We start from the raw sequence: 27,244 nt of genomic DNA on the forward strand, positions 1-27,244 counted from the left end.
TGGCTAACTAAGGACTTTATTTCAAACAAAAATTGAAAAGTTGAGAGCTAGTTCCCTGGGTGTGGGGAGGGGATCAGGCCAGGGAATCCCCCGTGACTCGGCTGATCCCCTCGTCCACTGGAGGGGTCTTGATCCTTCCCTTCCCCGCCCCTGGGATGGGGAGCCTCTGCAAGTGTAGGCCCTATGCCAGAGCAAGGGGAGCTCGGCTTGGGCCAGTCGCGGGGAGGGGGACAGAGCTGGGCAGCAGCATGGCCAAAGGCCAACCACAGGATCAAGTCCTAAGTACCAAGAACCTACTCTTCCCCGCTCCCCCCCCATTCCTGGGACCCAGAACGGAGTAAGGATGTCCTGTGGAAAGGACCTCTTGGACCCTGGTGAGAAGAAAGGCCCCGGTGCCCTCACTGTCTATCACCTCTGTTCTCTGGAGGGTGTGAGTCCTGCAGTCTGTCACATGGGGACAGTGACAACCGCCGGGGGCAAGGAAGCCCCAGCAAGTCTGGGCCCCGCAGCCGGCTCTCCCACCCCCGGGGAGCTCTACCGTTACCACATGATCCTTTGTATTTCTTGCCTTCCATTTCCCGTGGGTGGGGTTTCCTGGTCTGGGGTTTCTTGGACACGGCCCCTCCCGGGGAGGGTGCTCCGAATCCCCCAGCACTCCAGGGCCTGAGAAGCAGGGTGTCACATGATGCCGTTGGTGAGGTACTGGAAGCCGTCGTAGAGCTTGGTGGTGATAGACCGCATGCTGCCGTCCACCATCTGCTCCACCAGCAGCTGGAGCTGCTCCTCCGTCATGCTCATGTGGAACCGCTCTTTGAGGTTGCGGATGGTGCTGGAGCCATGGAAGCAAGGAAGCTGAGAACCTGGGGGGGCGGTAAGGACAGCAGGTCACGGCAGGAAAGGGGGGAGGGGTATCTGAAGTGCCCCCTCCCTCCCACGTCGGAGAGCTCCCTGACCGGATGCAGTTCTGCCTGGGACGAGAAGGTGGAGTTTGGGGGCCCTGGCTTGAGCCCATCTTCATCCACACTCCTAAGCCCCTCTAGGTGAGGGTGTAAGGGAGGGGGAGAGGGCCGGCACCACATCGCCCCCAGTAAGGGCGGAGGGAGCAGAGTCTCAGGACCCAGAGGGAAAACTGGGAAGAGGGTCTGGGGAATGGGCCCTGAGCCAGGCACTTATCTGGTTGCAGGTCTCTGCCTATGCTACGTCTGACACTCACAGATGACCTGGGCCACCGTCATCACGGGGCCAGCTGGGGATGCTCCCGAGCAACTGCGACAACCTGCGGGGTGGGGGCAGGGATGGGGAGGAGGAAGAGACTGGCAGCTCAGCCCAAGTGCACACTGCAGCCTTGAGGAGGGGGCTGGAGACGAGGGCCCAGAAGAGCTGGGAGAGGAGAGACTCTGGGCGGTAAGGCAGTGAGGAAATGGCTCAGGGAGAGCAGATCAAGACAAGCAGAGAAGAAATACTTTCAGCGCACCGAGAGGAGCGAGTGTTGGGACAGGGAAGGGGGCTGGGGACAGGGCAGTCAGTGGTCAAGGGCCAACGGGGAGGAAAGTGGTGACTGGAAACACCTGGGCTGGCAGAGCAGAGCCAGAGGGATGGAAGGAAACAAGAAATCAGGCAGACAAGGGATGCGGAGACGGGTAGGGACCAGGAGGCTGAAGATGGGGCTGTTCTCTCCCTGAGGGTGCCTAAGGGGTAGTTACTGCAGTCTGTACCCCCCACCCCCTCCCATCCCTGGGCCCCAGCTCCGTCAGGAGTCAGGAAGAATGTCCCAAAGGACAAATGGCACCAGAGCTTGGAAACCCTCTGGGAAACCACACCCCCAGTTTTGAGGTAGAATCTACTTTTTGGAAGTTCCATGCCCCAGGGCCCCAACATTAAGTGGGAAACCTGAAACTCTACGGGCACTGCCCTGTCCCCAAATGCACGGCCTCTTCCTAGCCCACCTTGCTGCATGATCTCCACGATCTGCACCACTTTATCCATGTGCTTCCGAGCAGCGATCAGCCCCTGTAGCATCAGCATCTTGTAGTAGTTGAACATGTCGCCGTCCAGGCCCCCCATCACCTGTGAAGGGAGACTTGTATGTGTACGGGGGCTCACAAGCCAGCCGGGACAGGACTTCCTCCATCCGGGCAAACATGCCAAACTCCGTGACTTCCCCGCTCTCTTATCAGGCAGGAAGCCTCCCAGGACATCTAGCCTCACCCTGACTCGCTGCCGTCTCTGTTCTGTTGGTCCCTAATTTGGGGGGAGCCCACAGCTCCCTCTCCCATGACAGAGAAAGAACACAGTGAGGCACTTCTCCTTCCTGACTCACGTCCACAAACTCTGTGGTCAGCTTAAAGGCTGACGTCTCAAAGCCCAGGTTTCGGGGTGAGCTGGACAGGATGAAGCCAAAGTCGATGTGGATGATGTGGCCTTCTGCATCCAAAAGGATGTTTCCGTTGTGTCTGAGGAGGGGGCAGAGGAGAGAAAGAGGCAGTTGTAAGTCTGACTGAGGCAGGAGCCTCAAGCTGCAACACCCTGGCCACGTGATACCAGGTTAGGGGAGCCTCAGAACTCTGGGCCCAACCTCTTACGACCTAAAGCTAATCAGAGGAAAGAAGGGAAATCAGAAAAGTAAACTGCTGTCAAAGGCTCTGGGGTCTGAAACTGCCATCATGATTTTTTTTGAAATCACCATTAATTGACAACTTAAAAACAGTTTAAGAATATACCCATTTTTAAAAATCATGCTTCTAGCACCCAAACTGATTCCAGCTGAGTAGAGAACCTGGAAGCAAGGGAAGGTCTCTATAGCTCCAGCCAACTGTCTCAGAGGCCAAGCCCTCCGCTCAGTGGGAGGCCTCCAGTCAGACCCCACTTACCCGAGTTTTATTGGTGATTCCTGTCAGCCCACTGCAGAGCAAGAGCCCCACCACAAGAGAGCGGGCTGAGTGGGTTTACATGTTACATACTGTGTGGGGGCTCTGAGGAGTAGAGGAGTAGGTTTTAGCCATTTGGTAAGATCACTTATGTAAAGAAAATCTCAGGAAGCAATTACTAGGGTCTAGCTGCAGGAAGGAGAGTTAGAGGGAGATAAATCCCAGGTCTCTGTGATTCCCACATGAATGGCCAACAGGAGGAGGAACAATTAACATGCTAAGCATGTGAGCCAGGCCCATTCAGCAAAACCAGACCCCCTCCGTGTCAGCAGAGGCTTTGTTAGGCTAAGAGCTCCTGGTCTGAAGCCATCTTCTCTAGGTTTGGTCTGACTGGCCACAAGCGGGGGACAGAGGGAGAACTGGTCCCACCTCAGTCCTTCCCCCTTGGGGAGAGCATTAGAAAATTTACCAACACAGGCACCATCTTGGGAGTAAGAAAGGTTCTAGATGTCCTCGTCCAACCTCTCATTTTACAGGTGAGGAAACAGAGGCCCAGAGGGGAACAGTGACTTTCGTGCACAAGGACCCAGGGCTACCGGGGACAGCTTTTCTCCTAACTGCTGGAGTAGCAGAAGCACAGGTGTCGGGGCTCATTCTGAAGCACTTAGGGAGATTGTGCTCCTGATTTCCGTTTGGGGCCCATTCACTGTTGCCACTTCTTTCCAGGGGCTGATTCCATTCATGGCTTCACTACGATTCTTTTTTGTGTTATTAGAAAAGGTTTATCAGCTGCCTGCCCCCTCACCCTCTTTAAAGGGATGGACTAAATCTTCCAGACATTAGTTTTCTACAGGAAAGCTCAGAGGCCTGACTAGCCCCTGCCTCCCTGCCACCCACTCATTCAATCCAGGGCTCAGCTCTAGGCTCCCTGGGCCCTGGGTTCAAAATCCTGCCACCTCAGGGACAGTTGAAAGCTTGCAACCAAGGTCCTCACAAATATAGTTACGTTTCCCGTCAGCCTGCACATGGAGAGCTGCTGCCAGGCTCGTTAAGAGGGCTGGCGGGGTAGAATAAGCAGGGGTTCTGAAAGCTCCCCGACCCTCACTTCCCTCACAAGAAAACGCCTGCCTGACAGGGTTTTCATCGGGTTTTCATAGAAGAATGGCAGGCACTTAACAGATGTTAGATTTCTGAGAAGCAGCCCTGTGAGTTAGGTCTTCATGTGCCGCCGCGTCACTGGGAACCCAAGGAGCATGGGCCACTGCAGCTCAGCCTTTTCAGGAGGCTGCCCTCTGCCCGGTGAGAGGCGCGACTCACGGGCACATTCAGGGTGCTGACCCTGAGGCACTGTCTTAGAAAGCAAGACCCTAGGCGGTGTAGTTATCTCTGTCAGACATGCTCGCCTATATGTGAAGCTGGACCTCACAAAGGTCAGTGTGATATTGGAAGAAATGACAGCTCTGGGCAGAAAAAGAGATACTTTAAAGTTCTGAAATTCACACGTTGGAATAAGAAGAAGAGGTCAGGCCCGGGAGCTGCCACTGTACCTCGCCATGGTCCTCATACCCGTCTTCTCTTTCTGGCTCTTGGTGGCCACCGCTACCCTCAGGCCGGGCCTCAGGACCTCCTGCTTTACTGAAGACCCACTTACATCCACCCTCACCCTCTGTGCCCTGGGGGCAGTCCCTAAACACGGCCTGGATCCTGTCACTCCCCTCGGGCAACACAAAGCTCCTCAACCTCACACTGAAGGCCCTTCTGACCGGCCGCAGCTTCCCTGTGACGCCACACCCCCTACTCTGCCAGCCAGTGTAGCCTGGGCGTCCGGCACACTGCGCTGTCCCCTTGCCTGGAGCCTCCTTCCCCCACAGCTTTCTGTCCTCACCTTCCTTTGTCCCTGAAGACCCTGTTCGCTCAAATCCTTGCTCCTCCCAGAAGTCCTTCACTTCTTTGCCCCTGGACCCTAGCACCTGTTTATCTGTCTCTCTGCTTAACGGCGCATCAACATGTCTCTGCTTAAGACGTGCTGTTCGTTCCACTTGTACATCTAGGCGACGGGAGGTGAAGAGGAAGTGAGAACTCTCAGGAAGGGACAGGTCAGGATAAGGAGTTCACCCACCTGTCCTTCACTTGCAGTAGGTAGCAGACCAAGCAATAGCCAGCACAACTTTGTACGAAATTGCGTTGCGCACTGAGGAATGCCTCAGTGGTGTAACTGCCATGCTCCTGCAGGAAGTAATCGAGCAAGGAGAGCTGTGACTGCTTCTTCACCTGGTGAATGGACACGGCGTTGACCACTGGTTCAATCATGCCACTGTCAGCAGAAATCACAAGGATCTTGTATGGCTTGATCCACAGGGGCACTCGCTCCAGTTCCCAAATGGACTATGAGGAGACACAGAGGCATGAAACTATCATCTTTCCGAACTAGGGAAGGGGGCTAAAATTCCCCTCTGTCCCCCACCTGGGACAGTTCCCATCCTTGTGGCCGTGGATTCTAGGCCATCAAATGAGTAAAACCCACTGATCCCCCTGAGGACCAGGGAGTTCTGAAAGAAGTCCAGGGCTCAAGAAGATTTAGGGAAGTATGTGAGAAAAGGCATCATATAGGTAGAAAGCCCCCCAAAAGGCAGGGAGAACAGGAATTCACACTGACACCTCAAAGGCACAGAGAATGTGAGTCATTAATCCAAATTCAAATAATAGGGAGAAGACAGGAAAGGATTTAGGTCCAGAGAAAGCCTCTTAGGAAAATCACAATATTTATAGAAAGAATAGGATTAACAGGTGAAGTTGCTTGCAGGTGACCAATCCAAAGGTTCAGGGGGTCGACATCTCAGCACACAGCGGAGCAGCTGCCACAGACCAGTTAGGAGACTAAAGCACAAATCCAGCCGCCTGAGTTCAGAGATCACAGCAGGCGCGGGTCAAAAAGGGCCACGAGGGGCCGCTGTGGAGCTGTTCCCGTGGCTGAACTTCCCAGGGAGGCAGACTGGGGAAGGAGCACCAGCTTCCGGGATCTGCATCCAATCCAGACCTGGGCAGGGAGCTGGTCCCCGGCAGAGCTCCCCGTGCAACCACCTGCATAACAACCTGCACGCTCACCTCAGCTGGGCTGAGTTCCCCTTCTTCCCCCCTCCCTCTCTTACCTGCAGTTGCTTCAACACCTGGAAGGCCAGGAGCTCCTGCCGAAGATCATCCCCACACTTGACAATGACTGACAGGAGCCGCCAATTGGGAAGGTGGCCATAGGGGGAGCCCTCTCTGATGCGCCTGTGAAGAAGGAAGCAAAATGTGTCAAAGGGTTGATGCCAGGAGAGGACAGACATCGCTTCCGCCTCAAGTCCAAATCAGACTCCCCACAAGGCAAGGATTCAGATGCCTGGGAGCCTGATTGTTTGGGAGAGACTGGCGGATAATACGGACGCTGCAGTGAGTACCCAGGCTGCCTCCAAGCTTTGGAGGGGCCTAACGACCAACCCGCCCGACTCACCTTACTTTCTCCTGCCAGGGCTCTTTGAGAGCAACTGCAGAAGGGTCTTCCGGGTCTCGTCTGAAGGCTGTGGGGGTGTGAGCCAGCTGCTCCGAGAGCCGCCGTCTAGCAGGAAGAAACTGTATCATTTGCTTGGAGGAGCTACCCCGGAGCGTCATGTCCCTGTCTACGCCTAATGTCTAGGCATTTCCCGTACTCTTTCCTTGATTCTGGGCACACAGAGATAGAAACCTGGGCTGAGAGTTTTGCTAACCTGGCGGTTTGCTATCATGTTGCAATGCAGGTTACCAGGCCCTCCCCATTTCTCCACCGAGTCTCTGATTCAGATCAGGTGTGGCTCCAGCATCTGCATTTCCAGCAAGCTCTCCTCCCTCTCCCTTGATTCTGACACGTGTGACCCGCTCCAAGAACCGCTGCTCCAATGCCTTCCTCTGGGCTTTCATCCCTTTGGAGTCCTCTTAAACGTAACTTCCTTCTGTGGTAGCCCAATAATTTCTCAACCTGTACCTTCACTGCCTCAAGCTTGGGGACTTCAGGACAAGAGTGGAGTAAGGAGAGAGAAAAGGGAAAGGAGAGGCTGACAGGAAAGGGACAGAGACAGACAGTGCCTGAGAGGGAGGAGGAACTTGGGGCAGGGTGGTGTGGCCATACCGGATGTCCCCTGCTGCTATGAACACAGGCTCCTTGCTCTCCTGGCTGGTGATGCTGTCCACAGAGAACTGGGAGATGTTGTCACAGCTGTTGGTGTGCACTTCAGGGAGCTGGGAGAGCAGGGGACCACGGGTCAGAAGCGCCAAACACAGGCCTCACTTTTGTCACCCGCTCCTCCAGTCACTTTGCGTGCTTGCCGCCCCTGCATCATGATCGCTCCCCCCACCCCGCCTGGGTTCTGTTCCAGAAAGCCTGCCCTGCTGCCACGCCATTCTCACCACTTGGACCCCAAACGCCTGGGCACTCACACGGGCCTTACAGCAATGTTTCCTTAAGTGTGAACTACCTCATCAGCATTACCTGGGATGCTGCTAAAATGCAAATTGCCGTATCCCACCATCAGTCTGACGCAGAACTACTGGGAATGGGATCTGAAGTCTGTATTTTTAACAAATTCTCCAGAAGACCCCGCCACGACTGCCAGAGAAAGCTGGACTTTCAGCCTTCTACTAGGAGTTCTCCCTGGCTATAGCTGCGTTCTCCCGTAGGGTCCAGAATAGAGCCTCTCCCAAAAGGCCCCTCTGACCATTTCTTCAGTCGCAGCCATTCAGTCTAATCTCCCCATCTCTCTCAAATACAAAATATTCTACCAGACCCACGGTCCACAGCAAGGCCCTTCCCTTCTTCTTCCTTCGGAGCAGGTCGCATCCTCAACTCCACCTGCCACTTACCACGCACTGCCTTGTTGTATATCCTATAAACAGATTTTTCCCCTTAAATGTCTGTGTCCAATCTCCCTAATTGGACTGTAAGCTCAAGGACAGACAGTCTGTCTTCACAAAGTGAAATCTGGTTGTGTCAGAGTCCTACATAAAATGCGGCTCTGGCTCTTCACAACCCCAGCAGAGAGTCCGAGTCTCTTTCCACAGGATCCTTTACAGGGTCCTTCCTACAATCTGGCTCACGCCAACCTCTCCAGCCCCCTTCTTGACCATTTCTCACCCACACTGCACATCACAGCCACACATAATGTCCTTCGGTTCCTCAACTGGGCCAAGCTGTCTCGTCCTTCAGTCTCTGCACATTTGCTATTCCCTCTGCTGGGAATGTTCTGTCCAGCAAATTCCTACCCATCTTCAGGGCCCCGCTGACCTATTTCCTACTCAGGAAATCATCTGGGGTGTGCCCAGGCCCAAGTCTGGAGTAAGTCCTACCCCCACCCTCAAAAGCTGCCAAAACGCCCCGCTTTCTGCAGTACAACCTGGATCTCACCAACTACAGCTACCTGCTGACTGGTTTGGTTCCCTTTCTTTTTAGGTCATAAACTCCTTGTAGGCAGGGGCCCCTGGTTCACAAGTCCACAGCACTCCACGCTGGCAACAAGAAGGCTCTCCATAAATATTTCTTGAAGGAATGACTGTATGACTTATTATTCTGTACTTTCCTAAGACAACTTTATATAGCGGATGTTCAATAAATATTTTAAGTTTCCCTCACTCCCTTGGGCTTAGAAGTTCATCCTTAGGGGAGCCTGGGTGGCACAGCGGTTAAGCGTCTGCTTTCGGCTCAGGGCGTGATCCCGGCGTTATGGGATCGAGCCCCACATCAGGCTCTTCCGCTATGAGCCTGCTTCTTCCTCTCCCACTCCCCCTGCTTGTGTTCCCTCTCTCGCTGGCTGTCTGTATCTCTGTCGAATAAATAAAAATAAAATCTTTATAAAAAAAAAAAAAAAAAGAAGTTCATCCTTATATTTAACCTAAATTCCTTCTGCAAGAAAATAAGCTCCACCTGAATATTCCAGACTAGCAGTATTCAGGGCTTTCCCCCTCATCCCCATTACTACCTACCTCACTCGCGTGGGCACTTGCCTCAGCCTGCCTCAGGTGTGTTGCCTTGTCTCAAATACAATGAAAGCTCCTGGAGAACGGGTGCTGGGCCCCAGTACCACCTCCTGGGAGCTCCCTCACCTCCACCTGCAGCTCGCCTATGTCATCCACCGACCAGGCCTCATCATCGTTGTCATAGTTGGGCACCGTGCTGAAGCTGCCTGCCCGCTGCTCATGGGTGATACCGCATTCGGGCAGGTTCTCCACGGACCGTGTGCTCCGAATTCGGTTCTCGGGTATCCGGGCAGGGACGTTGGTGGTGTCGAAGTTCTCACATTCAAGGACTTCCACATAGATCAGGTAGGGAGCCTGGTGGAGCGGTGTGTGTGTGTGAGAAGAGAATTCCCTCCACCACCGCCCCCCAAATCTCAACTCTGCTAATAGTCTCTCCAGCTGCCCACTCCTAGCTCCAACCCTTACCTGTCAGTCCCTTGACACTATGAATGCCACATTCAAGGTAGGAACTTGTTCTGTGAACGTGCATTTCAAGAATTTGGGTGAGAGAGTGCACAGGTCTTTAAAATGTTTCAGCTGATGGGCACCTGGGTATCTCTGTTGGTTGAGCGTCTGCCTTCGGCTCAGGTCATGATCCCAGGGTCCTGGGATTGAGTCCCGCACTGGGTTCCCTGCTCTGCAGGGAGTCTTCTTCTCCCTCTGCCCCTCCTCCCACTCATTCTCTCAATCTCTCTCTCTCTCTCTCAAATAAATAAAATCTTTTAAAAAATAAAATGTTTCACCCAGGACTCCAAAATGGCTTCAGTAGTACCAGTGAAGGAGAAGAAGCTCATGGATGTGAAACTGGGAGAGCTGCCTAGCTGGATACTGATGCGGGATTTCACCCCTAAGGGCATTGCTGGAGCATTTCAAAGAGGTTACTACCGTTATTACAACAAGTATGTCAATGTGAAGAGAGGGGGCGTTGCTGGGATTTCTATGGTGCTCGCAGCTTACGTGCTCTTCAACTACTGTCGTTGTTACAAGGAACTCAAACACGAGCGGCTACACAAGTACCACTGAAGAGGGCCCAGTGTGGAGGGCACATTCGGCATTCCTGACCGTGACCTTTGCCTGGCACCCTTGAATCCTTTCATATCCTAATTCAGAATTAGCATCCAATAAAAGATGACTGGTAAAAAAAAATAAAAAAAATAAAAAAAATAAAAAATAAAATGTTTCAGCTGGGCTTCAACAGGTACAGATGATATACTTGGGCAAAACTATCAAGTACCACCTTCAGAGAGGCCTGGGAGCCTATCTTGGGGTCTTGTCCTAAAGACAGACAGAGACTGGAGAAAAGCCGGGCACTGTTCCAAGCAGGGTTCTAATCCTCAATACTTCTTCTGAAAGAAGAATCTGAACCATCAGTACTCATTCCAATCAGCAAACAGCTAATTCTCTCCAACATAAGTTCAGCAACATTCTCTCCTTTTACCTTCCCATTCTGATTGGAAAACATCCTGGAAATAAGAGACTTCTCTACTCCCACTGTCACTGTACCTGGAAAGCCTAAGAGTTATGGAAGGGCTGGTGAAAAGCTACCAAAGGGCTGGAAGGAGATTCGAGAGCAATTCTCTCCTGAGACATGGGAAGGAAGAGGCAAGCTGAAAAGATTAGGCCTCTTTGGTCCAGAAAAACAAGCTCCAAGGAGGGGGACAAGAGGGGCCCCAGAATCACAACAGCACTGAGGTAAAGTCAAGACTGACACATGCGCATGAACCGTGGAGGCTAGGATGTTGGTGGGGCATCCCTGGTGTACACACAAACCTGGACAACCATGGGAGGAGTCAAACGGGGGTAGGGTTTGAGCCAGAGCCCACCTACCTTGTCCTTGGAGTTGAGGACAACAGCCTGGGTGTGGGGCACACGGACTACGTGGTGGTCAAAGCCAGCAGTGGGCAGCCAGACTCGGGCAGGGAGCTTATGGTTGAGCAGGGAGAGCTCTGAGATCAGCCGCTGTGTTTTCTGCTCCTTGGTGGGGAGCGTGGCCAGCCGCTTGCCAATCGCCATCAGGGACTTGATGAATTCTCGCTCAGGAGCCAGTCTGACAGGCTACAGGAGGTTGGGGCAAAGTAAAAGACGGTGAAGAAACCATAGAAAAAAGTGGCCCACCCACTTGGTCACTCCTGGTCATGGATCCCAATGTCTGCAGAACTCTAGGGAAGGAGCTACCTTTCAGCACTGGTGGGAGGTCCCACCACTCCACCCCTGACAATTTCAGCCGGGAAAAGGTAGAAAAGCCAACACACTCCTCCACAGGCTGATTCTTGAGGGTGAAGGGGGTATGAATCTGTGTCACTGGGAAGTACCCCTCTTCTCTCGGACCTGAGTTTGTTACAAACTGTCCCAAGGCTTTGAGATGGGTCGGGGGACAACATCCAGAGAGCAGAGCTGCATAAGCAGCTGACATGACGTGCTTATCTCCAGATCCGGGGGCTGAGTCTCTGCTGAGGGGCACTGCCAGTGCCCCACAAGGCTAGGGAGGGGCGCTCTGCGTCATTATGTCGCCTTTCAAAGGAGGAGGACTTACTCCATTCAAATTTTTGTTACCTTTCATAGCATCCCCCTGTCCACCCCACAATCTCTCTCTCTTTTTTTTTTAAAGATTTTACTTATTTATTTGACAGATAGGCAGCCAGCAAGAGAAGGAACGCAAGCAGGGGGAGTGGGAGAGGAAGAAGCAGGCTCCCAGTGGAGGAGCCTGATGTGGGACTCGATCCCAGGACTCTGGGATCACGCCCTGGGCGGAAGGCAGACGCTTAATGACTGAGCCACCCAGGCACCCCCACCCCACAATCTCTTAAAGGGGTCAGCAAACATGCAGGGGATGTGAAGGGGATGAGCAGACTTTGCATTAATGAGGGAACAATCAATGGAGACAGAAAAAGCAGATGGAGGGAGGTAGATGTGGGGAGTGGGTGGAGAAAGCAACAGCTCCTTTCAGCCCTTGAAAAAGGCCCTGAAGGTCTGTCTCTTTCGGTGATTCCTCCTTACGTCCTCCTCCCCTACCTCTCGGGGATGGGCTCCCCATATTAGCTCCCTGCTGTGAGCTTGGCTCCTCAGACTGGGCACTTCATCATTCCCAGAAAGGGCAAAGTCCGTCCGGGTGGTGAGGTGAGGGTGGGGGAAAAGATGGACACAAAGAAGGGCTCTTTTCTCAGCCTAAGTCCTTCTACCATTAAGGGTACTTTATCAAGGTAGCCACCAGCATCCCCACCCCAGCTCCCCTCAGCTAGATAAGAATATTCCTCTTCTTATAGAAACAGTATTTCACTCACCAGGCCTTTCTCCCCCTCTCTTTGGGTCCTGCTTAGTTCCCTGAGAACTAAGAATTTTTACCCTCACTCTCTCTCACTGCAAAAAAAGAGCTTCTTTCGAAAGCTGGGTAGTATCAGGCCCATCTCTACATGTGCAAAGAGCCAGGGTTCAAAGGAATAGCTCATCTCTCAGCCTCTGCCCCACCGGGGGCTGGCTCAGGGTCCCACATAATAATGAAACAGGGTGTCGGAATCAATCGGGGATGCTCTGGGAGACGGGGTTGAAAAGAGATCAAGACAGGAAGACAGTAGAACTGGGCTTCTGTGGTCCCTGGAAATATCCCAGGAGCCTCAGGGAGAAAGCAAAAGAAAGGAAGAGGAAATCTGGAAACTCACTCCTTCATTCATCCTGATCCCCTAATCCATCCACTCAGGTGGCAAATGGTCACTGTTCCAAGGACCCTTCACCCCAACCAATTCATAGTCATCTCAGATTAGAAAAGGCAGAATTCCTTCCCATCTTAAAATCAGCATTTGGGTCAGGGGCCCCTACGTTCCTTCAACACGTTGGAGATGTGACCACAGGCCTCGAGAGAGGCCCTGCCACGTGGGAGGACATAGGAATCATGACTGAAAGGAGATCAGCACAGAACGGAGAAAACTGATTGGGTAGACAAATCAAAAAGAAAATGTAAAAAAATCATCCAAACTCCCAGAGGGTCCAGCATTTCCTCTCTCGTCTCTGCCCAGCAACAAGGTCTGAGACCCTGTGGGACCAGAGGGTCAGGGGTTAGTCCAGAGGGAACAAGAAAGGAGAATGCGGATTAAGGAACCTCCTGGACAGTGAGCTGGGAAAGGGAAGAACTCAGACCTGGAAGAAAGATGGTTGAAACTAAAAAAGAAAACCAGCTGTGGGGAGGTAAAACTTTCCTTCAGGCCAAATCCTGTTACTTTTGGGGTCTGCTCCCCCAGCACAGGGCCTAGCATTTAGAAGAACCGATGGTTTGGGGCAGAAGCCATGGGGCAAGGGTTCTGGATGGGAGAAACAGGATCCTGGGGGCTTCTGCCAAGCAGTTCTTGGCTCCAATCCAGGGGTAAATTCTACCTCTCTCCCAGCTGTTTGCTCTAGAGACCCAGGAACTGGGGGCTGAGTTGCACTGCATCCCATCTGTGTCTGGGAGAAGGATCCAGGCGGACTAAGCCTGGGCTCAGGGCACTGGTGACAAAGGGCAGTGGACTCCTCCAGGCTGGGGAGCCCTGGGAGGGAGGGGCTGATCTCCCAGGAAGAAAAGGCACCTTTCAACTCCAGCCTTGGCCTGGGGACTCAGAAGACCTGGGGACGGAGAGGAAATGCGGCCACAGGGGGGAGCCTGCCACCCAGTCCCAGCCTGGCCCCACTTACGGAACTGAATGAATTATCAATACTCTCGGTGCTGGAGGAGAGCTCCTGGGAAAGGGCCAGAGGGCAAGGGGAGGAGGATGGGCAGGGAGGGAGGGGAGAGAGACAAAGGCAAAGAATTTAGCTCCAACTTGGATCATAACTGCTTCTCTCGTGTATCTCTACCTGGCTGCTTTAATGAGAGAAAGTCAACCCAGAAACACAACTTGCCCAAATTCTTGACCCTTGTGGGAGATGTTGGAGGGCTGGCTCAGACCATGAGGTTAGAATGGCTGAAGAGACAGAGGGCATCAGCTTTTCACTTTTTCCCCTTCTCTCCTTGCCTGTACCAAGCTCTCCCTCCAGGACAGACCTTACAGCTGGGCGCCTCAGGGCAGTAACTGCACTGCCAAACTGCCTGCTTTCTCTTCAGCCACTCAACACGCTCCCAACCAAACCCTTCTCTGTGGAAACCACCACAAAGGAATTGAATTTAACAAGCAGCATGGCCCCCATACTGGAAAGCCTGCATTCCTTCAGCTTCTTGTGAATGTCAGGGAGGAAGCAGCAGAGCTGAACTTTCAGTGCCAGAGGTGCCTCCTTTCCAATCAGCCTCATTATCATCCTGGGAAGACCAGTCCCAACCTTGAGCCATGTGATGAGGGCCACCCCAGGCCATGGGCATGACACCCCTGGGCTAGATGCTGCTGGGCGTAAAGGATGGATAACTGTCCTACACTTAACCTCCGCAGGCTTCCTATCAGGCTATTTCATGCCACACTCAGTAAATTACAATTTTTGGACCTCAGTTGGGGAGCTGGTCCTAGCCGCAACCACCTGAGAAAGCTGAGTAGCCGAGCAGCAGCTGTCCAGGTCCCAGCCTAGGAGATTTATCTAAATCTCACCCCATGCCTGTCTTACTGGTGCCCGTGAGCAAAACAGGGGAAAGAGCTGGTGGTCAAACTCGCCTTCAGCAGCTCCACTGCAGCTTGTCCACGAGCCCATCCTGGGTTCTGTCCACCAAGGTCTGCCGGGGCAGGGAGAAGGGGCAACACACATGCACAAACGTGCAGGAGGGCAGGGGCCTGGACTTAGAGACAAAGTCCTGGGAGCTCCCAGGGCAGGACAGCAGTGGTCACTGAGCTTCTACTCTGCAGTCAGCATTTCAAGCATCTACTTAATTCCATTCCATGGTTTACATTCTCTTCTAGCTGGAGGTCCTATAGTCAGGTCATTCCTTGAAGAATCTGAGGAGAGGGGCACTTGGAGGGAGAAGGCGGGCCAACTACTCTCCCAAGGCAACAACTCCTCTGCTTTGGGTAGAGGTGGGAGGGAGAATTGAGGCAGTGAGGATGCCAGACTTAGTGGTTCAATTTCTACCCATGAGCTGGTTGAGGAAGGAACAGCAGGCAGGATACTAGCTCCACGAGCAATGCTCCAGCTGATTCTTCCACAGACGGTCCTGTCTGACTCGTTAGTAGCCTTGGGGGAAGGGAGGTATATCATGATCTGTCCCTCTCTCCTACTCTGTAGGCTTGAGTCACTCATACTGAGTCAGCTCCAGGAGAAAAGCTGAGGCCAAGAAGCTGACATCACACCACATCACGCTGGAAGGCCCACTGGGGCTTCCAGTGTGACATGCAGCAGATTTCTCTGTACAAAGGTTATAGTCCTGAAAAGACAAAGCTGATCAACTATGAGTGTCATTATGTGGAGCAGGGTGTGTGGTGGGGGTGGTACCCAAATCATCTCTGACCCCTGGGCCCCCGTTCTAGGCCAAAATGTTTACCATTTGGTTACTAATGGGAAGAAAGACTACCTGAGCAGAGTCCTTCAATTAGGCTGACGAAAACTGCTTTGAAGCAGTAGGCTTCAGGGGCTGAAATGGGGGCTGGGAGAAATCCGTGCTAGAGCCCTCGGCCTGTAGTGGAGAGCGTGAAAGAGCCGTCATTAAAAGAAAACAGAACCCTGTGTGAGATCTGGGCAGAAAACGACCGTGCAGGGAGACTCTGGGCAGGAAGAGAGCTGCACGACAGCCAGGGCCTCTTCTCTGTGGCCTCACTTTACCCTCCAGAGCTTCTCTTTAGATAATTATGTGCTTTGTTTAGTAAGCTCTAGACTTCCTCCTTATATGCAGGAAACAGCTTTTCAAGAGAGTCACATTCCACCAAAAAACTGTTAGAACTGATAAATTAAGTAAAGTTTCAGTATACAAAATTGAGAGTCACACACTAAATGGACTCTTAGATAATGGGGTCTCCACATTACAAGTTCCTGGAGGGAGGAGCTGCACTTTATCCTTCATCCTTCACTGCCTCTGGCATGGGCTGTGCACACAGTATAAGCTCATTTGTTGAGTGAATGAATGTTGCATAACGGGGGGGGGGGGGGGGGGGGGGGGGGGGGGGAGGAGCCGAAGGAGGAAAACCAATTCCCTTGCTATCTGGGGAACAAAAGCCTTGAGAGACGTATCCTCAAATTGCCAAAGGGGTTTGGCCAGACCTCTGTGCCCGAAGACTCCAATGCTCAGACCCCTAGAGATATCCATATTTATTCTCTCACTCCTGCTCTCACATTTCCTAAGAACGCACAGTGGATTCAGGTGTCTCATTCTGCCAGCATCAGGTAACCTAGGAATGCCTAGGGATCTGGTATCTCCTTCCTTTCCTGGACCTAATAGCCTATGAAAAGGAGCCAGGTTGGGAAGAATGGCAGCCAGAGAAGCCACCCCAGAGGATTTAAGCTCTCACAGAATACCTGTGTCGCAGAGTTACTCATAATCCCGTCCTGGGAAGGAGTTAGATCCAAGGAAGAGGAACCAAGGACCAGCACAGAGTAGGCCCGAGGCCTCAACTTTTCTGTTCCTGAGATGACGACTACCAAATGCACACGGAGAAAAGCCATGCCTGACAGGAGGCACCAAGGGGCTCACTTGCAGCTGCTCACATACATACTGCTATGGGCTTGACCCCAAGAGGGGGAGCTCCCAAACCCTCAGGACCTCAGTCCCACCAGATCTGGATGATTCTTCTTATTCTGCAACAACCTCCCTTCATGACTTTGAACTTCCTTGCCAAGTTCAACCAGAAAAGAAAATGGTCCATTTTGGTTCTGAGAACAGTTGGGCTCTTCTGCCTGTGCATGGAATTGTGGAAACCTAGATGGCTAGGGCCTAGGCCATTCTTCCCTAAGTGGACTCAGGACAGCTGAGGGCATGGGAACACAGATGCTGAGAAATAAGCAAGATGGCTCAGCTGAATGATTAAGAGCCCCGGCTGTGATCTGAGGCCTAGCTGAGGGACCCTGGGCAAATCACCTCACCTCTCTAAGCTTGTCTCTTCAATGGTAAAATAATCCCTGTCTCTTAGGACTGCTGAGGATGAAACGTAAAGTATGTAAAGTACTTGGCACGATGCTTGGCACATAATAAGTGCCCAATGTTAGCTCTTTTAGCTTCACTATTATTAAGTTATCACAACAAAATCCCAAATTTCCAGAAAGCAGGCTCTATAGTCTCCCTCCATCCTGCCTTTCCCCTTCCTAGTCACTCTGAAAGAAGCTGAAAAGAAGTCCTATTGTATCAAAACCGTGGGTGGGTTATGTGCCCCACAGAGGCAGATGCCAGCACCACGGCTATCCGCATTTTCCAACAAGTGCAAATTCCTTGTTCTTTTCTCCCCTTCTTTCCTAGGCTGGGCTGGCAGCCAGGATGAGAGCTGGGACAGTGGTGAGTCAGAGTGGGGGGACTGGGGCATCATTGTCTGGCTGGGACACCAGGTCACTGACACTTGGCTGTCCACTGGCAACTTCCCAAGCTATCTGTCCAGACACGGAATGGGAGGTGAGCATAACCTACTGATGTGCTTATCTCTTCCCTGCTCTGGACACCCCCAACTGCTCCTGCAGCCTTCTCTTCTTTCCAGACTTCAGGTCTCTGGCTAGACTCTGGGCATGCCCAAGATTTACTCTACACCAAGACTGTTTCCCTCTTCCCTCTGTGCTTTTCCCAAATGCTAAGACATCCCTTCCCCTGAGGAAAGGCAGGCATGAGGGCATTCTGCAGATGCCTCAATGAACCCTACTCTTAAGTCAACAAAAGGCAGAATCTCTGGAGAGTGGGGCAGAGGGAATATGAGGAAGGAGCAACCAGGAGAATGAAGTTAAGGCTCTATTTAATACCCCTCTCCCCAGCACACACGCCATCCCTTTTCCTCCCTGATGGCTGCTACCCTGAGAGGTTCTGGTAGATGTCCCAGGTCTCAAGTCAGGGTGGGTAGGGTCTCTGCCACAGTTCTCAGTAAGTAAGTAGTTAATGGAATGGCAGAAGTTGAATAAAAACAACTGGTCGGGAGTGTCAGCCTTGCTATTAGCTACATGACCTGAGGCAAGTCACTTCTATCTCTCTAGGTCTCTGAGTTCTTCCTTTGTAAAATGAGACAGTAGGAATACATGAATTCTAAGATCCTTTTCCACTCTGACATCCCATGCGTTTATCAGTGAAATGAAACAGAGGGAAGGAGAGAAAAGGACAGAGGAACTGTATGTCAGACATCCTGTCTCCATGCCGTCTTGCCCCGCTGCCCCTCCCAGGCATTTTACCTCATCCTCATTTTCCACTTTAGGGTTGCTGGCTGTTCGTTTCAGGTTGCTGCTGAGACTTATGCTGGCGGTGGCATCGGACTTAGAGCGCTGGTGAGTCCTCTTAGAGGGGGACAGCCCCATGTCAGGGGCTGGGCTCAAGGAGGGCAGCTCCCTCTTCCGGTGAGCTGGCTTCAGCTCATCTGAGAGAATCAGCTTCCGGAGCTTGGTCCCACGGGAGTGTCGCTGAGTGGAAATGTGCATGTCTGAAGAGTAGGCCCCAAGCAACAGGGCACACTGGAGGGAAAAGTTAATGCTCTGGCGGCAGCGATGGACTATGTAGGGCTTGATGGCGTCACCCACGTCCTCATCCATGTGGATGTACATGTTAAGCAACTGGGGCAGATAGAAATCCACATCCTCGTTGCGAAAGCAGAAGAGCCGGTTGCCGATGTAGGCTTGTACTCCAGGCTCTTTGGAGTTGTACAGGTATGAAATGGCCATGGAGATGTCAAATAGTTTTGACTCAAATAGCCTCAGCAGCCAGGACTGTTTGGCTGAGTTGTTCTGCCGCCGCCTCCTTGCTCCCTTGGCTGTGCCCGAGGCCACAGTGGCCCCCATTTCATCTTCCTCCTCCCTTATCTGGGCAGGTGGATCATCCAAGCAGCGGATCGCACTGTCCAAAACATCCCCATTGATCAGCTCCAGTGGGCTGTCTGGGCTAGATACAGCCACGCCTCCATGCAAAAGCTTGACTTGCTCCAGCACCTCCTGGCAGGCCTTCTGGGCCACCTCACGGTCAATCACTGATAGTTCCCCGACCCCCTCTGTGATGACGCCTAGCAAGGAACCCCCATTATTCCCTGGCGGGCCAGGAGTGGGCTCACAAGTTGGCTTCAGGGGGGCAGGTTCCACCACCATGTCTCCCATGGCCACAGCCAGACTTCGAGCTTCCAAGCTATGGGAGGAAGGAGGGAGAAAGAAACAGAAAAGGAGACACATGCACACATACTGGTTAGTGGTGCCATCCTCAGGTCTTCCTTTCGTCCACCATGAAAACTTCCCAGGCACCTCCTCTCTTTTGTCTTCCTGGACTCCTTCAAAATCAGATAAGAAGTCATCTGCCAGGAAGCCTTCCCTGACTACCTCCCCTGCTGATTGCCACATTACTCTTCCTTCCTTCTGCACTTAGCTATCAGCTTAGCCTCTGTTCCTACCTTGCATCTGCAAAAAAAATGTTATGTTTACATAAGTTTACAAATTCTTCAGGTAGACTGGAAAGCAATTCCGGTCTTATTCCCTGTCCCTAACTCTTCAAATGCTTTTCTATCTTTGTGTTCTTCTTGTGTCTCCCTTGACACGCCTGCCAATAACCTTTCTCTTTTCCTCTTTAGATTGTATTTCCTCACTCATATAACACTCCAGACACAGGTCCTAAGCATCTCACCTCCATTCAGTATCAAAGTCTTCTTTTTTTAAGTTTTATTTTTTATTTAAGTAATCTCTACACGCAATGTGGGGCTCGATCGAACTCAAGACCGTGAGATCAAGAGTCCCACTCTCTTCCAACCGAAACAGCCAGATGCCCCTGGTATCCAAGTCCTGATGTGTTTTTTTAGTCACAGATACTTTCTTACCTTCCCTTCAGACTCAAAGTTCCCAAGGACTAAGGGCCAGCAATACCATCCAGGCGTCACCGAGAAGAAAACAGCTCAACAACCACAAACGACCTTGCTGAACTGTGCCATTTCTCTGCTTGTCTGACTTCATGACATCATTCCCTCTTCCTCAAGTGCTGCAGCTGTTAAGTATAGTGGAAAGACTCCTGAACTTGGAGTCAAATGGGCTGGGATTCAAGATCCTGGCTCTGTCATTATGAGATGTGTAAACTTATGCAAACCATATATCTTCTGAGTTTGTTTCCTCAACTGCAAAATGGGAAAAACGTATCTACTTCTCATTGTTGCTGTGTGGGAAAACTTTATGAGTGTAGAAGGATCTAGCACAGTCCTTGGCACACAGTCGTACTCAATAAATGTTAGGTGAATCCTAATCACCTAACAAGTTAGTAAACAGTGTGTATGTGTACGAGTGTGTGTGCACACACATATACTGTTTATAAAAAAAGTGAATTAGAATTACATTCGTTGTCTAAGAATCTCCCAAAACATTTATGATAGCCCTCTCCTACCCCAGCGCTACTTTCTCCATTATCATACACATAGCCAAAGAACTGGAAAGGCTGGGAGAAGGCAAAAAGAATTCAGCTAGAGCTCATGGGTCTATAACATCCAAAGAATAGGGAGGAACAGGAATCACATCACCAAGAATCCCTCTCTGGAGTGAGAACATTGCTGACTAAAGCCACTGCCCTCCTAGAACTTCTTTCTTCGGAGCCCCACCAAATTTGGATCAGAATAGTGTAGAACAGAAGGAAATCTCAAAGCAGGGACTGGGAGGGGCACATGTTAATGTCAGATCAACCCAGCTCCAGAGTCAACAATGGGCTCAGAGGCCTCTTCACAAAAACACAAATAAGAGCGAGTCTAAGATCAACTCAAGCGCGTAAGCAAGAGGAAGGCAGAATTTACTGGAGAGCTGAAACACAGGTAGTTTCCAACTATTAGTGACATTACCTTTGATGCTAGTGAATCTGGGTGCATATAACTTCGGGTAGGTGAAAGGAGGATTTTGATACAATTTCTCTAATTACTCTGGGAAGCCCCATTTTCCACCCCCCCTTCCAGTCAATACCTCTTCCCGCACCTCTGAAATGTTAAGAGTCAGTTACTCTTCTCTGTCCAACACTACAGAGCCTCCCAGCAGTCACCACTAAAGCCTTGCAGGAAGACAGATGGGGAACTCTTCTGTTCTCAGAGATCACCAAAAAAGGCTACTTCAGTTTATCTTTCTCCCAACTCTGTCAAACAAGAAGTTCCCATCCCTGAATTTAATTTCTCTGATGCAGCTTGAGCTTGGTATCAGTAAAAATTTGGCAACCCGTTCATCATGCTCTCTCCTAAAATTAGGAAGAGCCCTCTGAGCAGTAGCACCAGCATGGCTGCCTATGTGGATCTGTCTACTCGCAACTTTAGGTTACACAGAAATAATAAGAAAACTTTAATCACTCCTTGCCACACCTTTGCAGGGCACTCTAATTCAACTGAGACCACCGCCTTTTAGGTCTGCTGAAAAACTCACATAATAGCCTCAATCGTTTTATACAACCAACTCCCCCCGCCCAATCTCTCTATGCTTAGCAAATCTTTCTCCTTCCCTCTACTCCGGAGACTTCCAAGTCATCAAAAGCTCCTAAAATTTACTTTTCAAAACTTCCAAGGGAGGGGCACCTGAGTGGCTCAGTTGGTTAAGCGTCTGCCTTTGGCTCAGGTCATGATCTCAGGGTCCTGGGACTGAGCCCCACATCGGGCTTCCTGCCCAGCGGAGAGCCTACTTCTCCCTCTCCCTCTGCCTGTTGCTCCCCCTGCGTGTGCTCTCGCTCTCTCTTTCAAATAAATAAAATCTTAAAAAAAAAACCCAAAACTTCCAAAGGACATGAAATTCAGGCATCTTCCCATATATAGCACCTCAGACCTCACTAGGACACTCAGCAGATGCCTGCCACAGCTGATCACAATTGGGATTATTACTGGCACCAGGAGGGGAGGGAAGGACGCCATCATTATTATTTACTCCAGGGCTCACCCACGAATCCCACATCACAGTACTCAGGTAAGACTTATCCACTGAACAGATCCCCCATCTCACAGTCTTTATTCCCCAGGGAACCAGATGGTGTCAAGAGATGCAGGAAAACTGGAATCCCCTCTAGTGGCTCTGCCACTAGAAACTACCAAATTGGAGCTGGACCTCCCTCACCTCCCTGAGCCTCAAGGATTGCCTCCATCTGAAACAAGTCATGGGGGGAGGAGTGTTGAGTTGCCAATTTAGACAATAAGAGATAGGAAAGGGATTCTTCAAAACCTAAGTCCTAATATGGTCTTCAGCATCAATTCATTCATTTTCAAAAGCAAAGACAATATATTTTGGTAAGTAACCATTCTAAAGAAAGTGAAAGGATTAGAAAGTGAAAGAAAAAAGGAAGAGGTCCTGTATTCATCACCTTTCCCCTTGTAAGAGAATAGGAAAAAAGAAGAAAATCCAAACTTTTAATATCAAATGGCTCCTATGCTCTCAAGGATGTTCAAATAACTGAGACTCCACATTTCACACTGGGAGCCTAAACTGGCCTTCCAATCAGATGATGAAGGAACCGAAAGAGACCTCTCCCAATCCCAGCCTAGCAGCTGGCTTCGAGGCACTGGGGTGGGAGTGGGGGAGTGTTAACAACTGATTGGGCTCCACAGCTAATTGTCTCGGCAATGTAGGGAAACCTTGTCTGAGCATCAGGGGGCTGTTCAGGGCTGAGCACAGCAGTGGCTACAGAGGACAGACAGGGTGTACATGCTTGTGTTCTGTATGACCTAGTACTTAAGTAAATGTCTGCAAAAACTCTAGAGGGAGGGGATTTTTAACCTGACTTCCCGCTTCTCCTCACCTCAAAAGATTTCAGGCAAAGAACCCTCCAACACCCTAATGATCTCTATTAAAGGATTTCCTGGATTGGTCTCCCCTAGGACAGCACAGAAGAGAGCCCCATATCAATCCCCTCACCAGTTAATGACCATTCCCTTCTTGGGGGACTAGAAAAATATGGATTGGTTCAGACCAATCCTCATGTTTTTACAGGCTCCTGTATTTTCACGGAATTGTCTTAAGAGACCATCTGATTTCCAAGCAGGTAGGCAAGCTCAATTTTCCTCCCTTTGAGATGGATCACGTGAGTTGGAAAAAAGGGTAGTGAAGCCACTATCTTCATCCTACAAGGTGGGTAGTTAAGAGAGACTGTTACAAGTTCATGGAAAAGAAAGGGAAGTTCACGTATGTTATTTACAATGACACAGGCTTCTAATAAATAAAAATGACAATTATATAAACAAGAAGTGCAAATCCTCTAAAGTTCAATCCTCTTTTGTAACAATTAATAAATCAAGAAATAGAGGCACAAGCATTTTATCCAATGCTATGGTGATAACCTTCAGAAATAAACATTGAGGGGCGCCTGGGTGGCTCAGTCGTTAAGCATCTGCCTTCCACTCAGGTCATGATCCCAGGTCCTGGGATCGGGCCGTATCAGGCTCCCTGCTCAGTGGAAAGCCTGCTTCTCCCTCTCCCACTCCCCCTGCTTGTGTTCCCTCTCTCACTGTGTCTCTCTCTATCAATTAAATAAAATCTTAAAAAAAAAAGAAAAACATTGAGATAATTAAGATGTTAACTCTAGGGGCGCCTGGGTGGCACAGCGGTTAAGCGTCTGCCTTCGGCTCAGGGCGTGATCCCAGCGTTATGGGATCGAGCCACATCAGGCTCCTCTGCTGTGGGCCTGCTTCTTCCTCTCCCATTCCCCCTGCTTGTGTTCCCTCTCTCGCTGGCTGTCTCTATCTCTGTCGAATAAATAAATAAAATCTTTAAAAAAAAAAAAAAAGATGTTAACTCTAAAGGAGGAGTGGGAAGAATGGAAAGGGACTGTTGATTTCATCATAAACTCTTAAGTACCATTGGATTTAGTACCAAGTGCATGTTTGCCTTTGATAATAATTTTCTTTTAAAGATTTTACTCTTTTAAGTAATATCTACACTCAACGTGGGGCTTGAACTTACAAGTCAGAGACCAAGAGTTGTGTGCTCCACCAACTGAGCCAGCCAGGCGCCCCACCTTTGATAACTTTTTGAAAGAAGTTGCTCTTCTTTTAAAAGAAGCTTTTAAAAGAAGTCTTTTCCAAAGAGACTCCGTATCACCCTAGGCTGCCTGTTCTGCTGTTGAGAAGTTCCTCCTCATATCTTAAAGTCTAACTCAAACCTTTTGTTAAAAAGGTCTCAGTTCGTCTTTCCCCCTTGACCTCAATGGACAAAGTGGAGATGAAGTACCACTTTTTCCTCATAGAAACTCAGGGCTGAACAGTGAAGTAGGCTCAGGCCCTAGCAGGAATCATGTAAATGCTTCCTCAAGGCCCCAGTGAGGGATTGGCATCAGGGAAGAGGGCATCTCGAGCTAGCGGCAGAATGGTAGGGAAGGTAGTGGTCTCAGGGTTGTTAAGTCAATACTGAATCAGGCTGAGAAGTCTCTGCGCAGGGCCATGGGAGCTGGGATAAGCAGATTCCAGTCAGACAGCACAAGCCAGCTCTGGGAGCCCCTGCTGAAACAGGCAGATGGCAAAGAAAGTAACCTGTGCACTCACCTCTCTCTGAACTGTTCCTCCCTGCTGCAAGCCCCAAATGCACCTGGACTAGGCCCTCTCTTGTCTCATGCCAATTACTGAAAGGTTCCTCCCAAAGTTCTTCCCCAAATCAAAGAATCTCAATTTGCTCCTTTGGATGGCATTCAGCAAACATGTTCTCATGCAGCATGGACCCAGCTGAGAACGAAGCAGGGAAACTAGGGGAAATATGATTTCTCTTTGGGGGTGTTTTCAAGGAGTGAAACTACTCCTATAAAGCAGGATGAGGAGACTGCACTCGGGCTAACAAATGAAGAGGGAGACAAGGGAGAAGTGGGAAGAGGAAGCATGATTATTTTAAAAAAGACCTAGAATTGGAAGATAAATGCAACTTCATGTGCCCTCTTCAATATCACAGGCCAAGAGAGACATGGTATACAAGGGAGCAACTAGTTTCCCGAGTCCCACTCCCACCTCATTCCAAAGTCTCTTTTCCAGCCATCTTCCTCAAAGAGCTTTCCCACAAACATACTTTCCACCTATAGAATCTGGAGTTATGGATCAAGTCCAAGAGGAAGAGCACAGGTGGTCAGCAACTTCATGTAGTGGAGAAAGAAGGCAAGACAGACAAAGGAAGAAGGCCTGGAGCTTGTCTTTCAAATGGACTTATTGCCACAGCTGTTGACTAGAAAGACCCAACAGAGAGATCACAAGGAAGGAAAACTCTCAGGTCAGCTAAACCACTACTAAGAAATGCCTTTTGTCTGTGAAACCCAGAATGTTTTGTAAACAAGTAAGCCGAGTCTAATTTCCCCCCCAACCACATTCTACAAGTAGCCTATACTGCACTGATGCCCACAGAGTGGGCCATTCTCCCCAAAAGGTCACTCTAGAGGTCAAGTGAGGAAGTCACAAGCTGAACCCAGGAGTCCTGATACTGAATGTCCAAGCTGTTTCTAATGTCTCATGTTTCTTTTCCCAGTTATCCTCAACCCCACCGTAGGCCTAAGCCCTTATGGAATCAACCAAACTATTCCAGTAAGCCACAGACAATAAATTGACTCCTTTTGGATCTGGAAGACACTCTACTCAGTGATCCCTTAAGGACAAGCCTAAAATTAAGTACTCCAAAACAAAATATCTCACAATCTTACACAGTTTCCATGAAGGCCTGTTCATCCCTCCTAGTGGCTGATCCTGGGTAGCCAACAAAGTGTAATCCGATAGGAACTTCTTCAAAACTTACTCCATCCTTCAGAAAAACCCTTCTGTCCAGAAAAGCCTGAGTGAGACAGCTGAGCCCCCCGCCCTTCCTCCCAACACATTCTCTTCTTAGTTCAAGGTTCAGCTGATCCTGAAATAAGTGGTATATAGAGATAAAGAATGTGACAGAGAAGGGGCGCCTGGGTGGCACAGCGGTTGAGCGTCTGCCTTCGGCTCAGGGCGTGATCCCGGCGTTATGGGATCGAGCCCCACATCAGGCTCCTCCGCTATGAGCCTGCTTCTTCCTCTCCCACTCCCCCTGCTTGTGTTCCCTCTCTCGCTGGGTGTCTCTATCTCTGTCAAATAAATAAATTAAAAAAAAAAAAAAGAATGTGACAGAGAACACATAAAGACCCAGGGAAAACAAAACCAAGGGTCACAAGGATCAGTAAAATCCTGGAAACTCGAGAGAGAAGGTGTCAAGCGATGGAAATCCTGAATGGGAAGGGGCACTGTCAGATCTTTTCTATAGGCACAAACCTCCAGAGGTTGGGGTATTGAGGAGAGGGTTGAAAGGGAAGCTAAAGAAAGTTACAGGGATCATAAAGCACTCTAGAGAAGGGTAAGGATTAAGGTCAAAGTACAATGCAAATGGTACTTTGGGAATGACGATGAGGGCCTGAGATTCCTTAAGGGGAGGGGAATAGGCAATTCTTGGAAGCCAGGAGCTGGGTGGGCGGCGCTGAGGTAATGGAATCAGGAACAGAGGAACAGAGGACCACAGGGAAGAGAGAGCTCGGGGAAATGGGAACCCTGTGCTGGGGTTGCACGGAGACATCCGAGGAAAGGAGCAAAAATAGGAAAAGGGATGTAGGCGGAGGCTGTGGGAAAGGTTTGGGGCAGGAACACAGATGATGAGGAAGGGCAAACAAGGATGGACATTACAAAGAGTACCCTGATGTGGAAAGGGTTCGTGACTTAGAAAATAATCCGGGACGGAGGCAACAGGGATAAGGGCATGTGTGTGTGGGGGGGGCGGGATCCCCGGGGTGGAGGGAGGAGCTAAACAGAAGAGGAAGCAAAAAAGCAGAGGAAGACCCCAGACTTGAGGGGAAAGGGTGCAGAAGGCACCCGGGGTGCAGCTGCCACCCGGAGGGCAGTTTTGTAGTCAAACCCAGGTGTGGGGGCGGGGGAAGGCTGTGCGGGACAGGGTGGGAGAGGGACCCCCCGACTCACAGGGCCAGGGAGACTCACGGGGTAGAGGTCGCTTACCTCCTGGGGACGCCCGCGGAGGGGGTGCGGGCGGTCGGGGTCGGGCTGCGGACACCGCCGCCTCAGCAGCAGCGGCCGCTCCCGGGTTCCATTGGCCGCCTGCGCTTCCCTGACAGCGGCGGCGGCGGCTGAGCCAGGCCCGGCTTAGAGGCTGCCCTGGGCGCCGCCTGAGGGGGCCTTCGCACTGTCTCAAGTTCGACCGGGCCGCACAGCCTCCTCGCCTTCCCTCCACAAAAGCAACACCGAAAAAAAAATCCCAGTAGGACTCAGTTCTTCTCGTGAGTCCCAGCAACCCTGCTCGGGGATACGCCTTCCTGCTTCTCCGAAGCTCAGGACCCTACCACTCCCATAGCAATCTAAGGAGTCGGGTGAGCTGCCTGGAACATG

At 50.9% G+C, this 27,244-nt stretch overlaps 2 protein-coding genes across 7 annotated transcripts; one reads left to right on the forward strand and one right to left on the reverse strand.

The window, feature by feature from the left end:
* Positions 1-27,244, reverse strand: PI4KB (phosphatidylinositol 4-kinase beta). 6 transcript variants are annotated; one of them, XM_019799752.2, is made up of 13 exons: positions 26,858-27,244; positions 18,129-19,065; positions 13,554-13,598; positions 10,719-10,946; positions 8,979-9,206; positions 7,012-7,121; positions 6,361-6,465; positions 6,017-6,140; positions 4,987-5,252; positions 2,321-2,453; positions 1,947-2,067; positions 1,214-1,276; positions 1-860 (listed from the first exon to the last, which is right to left on the reverse strand). In XM_019799752.2, the coding sequence occupies exons 2-13, from the start codon at positions 19,035-19,037 to the stop codon at positions 679-681; spliced, it is 2,514 nt and encodes an 837-aa protein (XP_019655311.1). In that variant the 5' UTR covers positions 19,038-19,065; positions 26,858-27,244; the 3' UTR covers positions 1-678. The 6 variants fall into 6 exon arrangements, with proteins under 6 accessions (XP_019655311.1, XP_034510162.1, XP_011223418.1 ...); XM_034654271.1 differs by lacking the exon at positions 1,214-1,276 and adding an exon at positions 19,745-19,908 and having other exon boundaries at positions 26,858-27,243; XM_011225116.3 differs by lacking the exon at positions 1,214-1,276 and having other exon boundaries at positions 26,858-27,242.
* Positions 9,637-10,037, forward strand: LOC100477815 (ATP synthase subunit f, mitochondrial-like). Its single transcript, XM_034654274.1, has one exon. It carries the CDS (start codon positions 9,648-9,650, stop codon positions 9,912-9,914), a length of 267 nt encoding a protein of 88 aa, XP_034510165.1. The 5' UTR covers positions 9,637-9,647; the 3' UTR covers positions 9,915-10,037.

The sequence above is a fragment of the Ailuropoda melanoleuca genome, chromosome 2, assembly GCF_002007445.2.
Source record: "Ailuropoda melanoleuca isolate Jingjing chromosome 2, ASM200744v2, whole genome shotgun sequence".
Classification (NCBI taxonomy): Eukaryota; Metazoa; Chordata; class Mammalia; order Carnivora; family Ursidae; genus Ailuropoda; species Ailuropoda melanoleuca.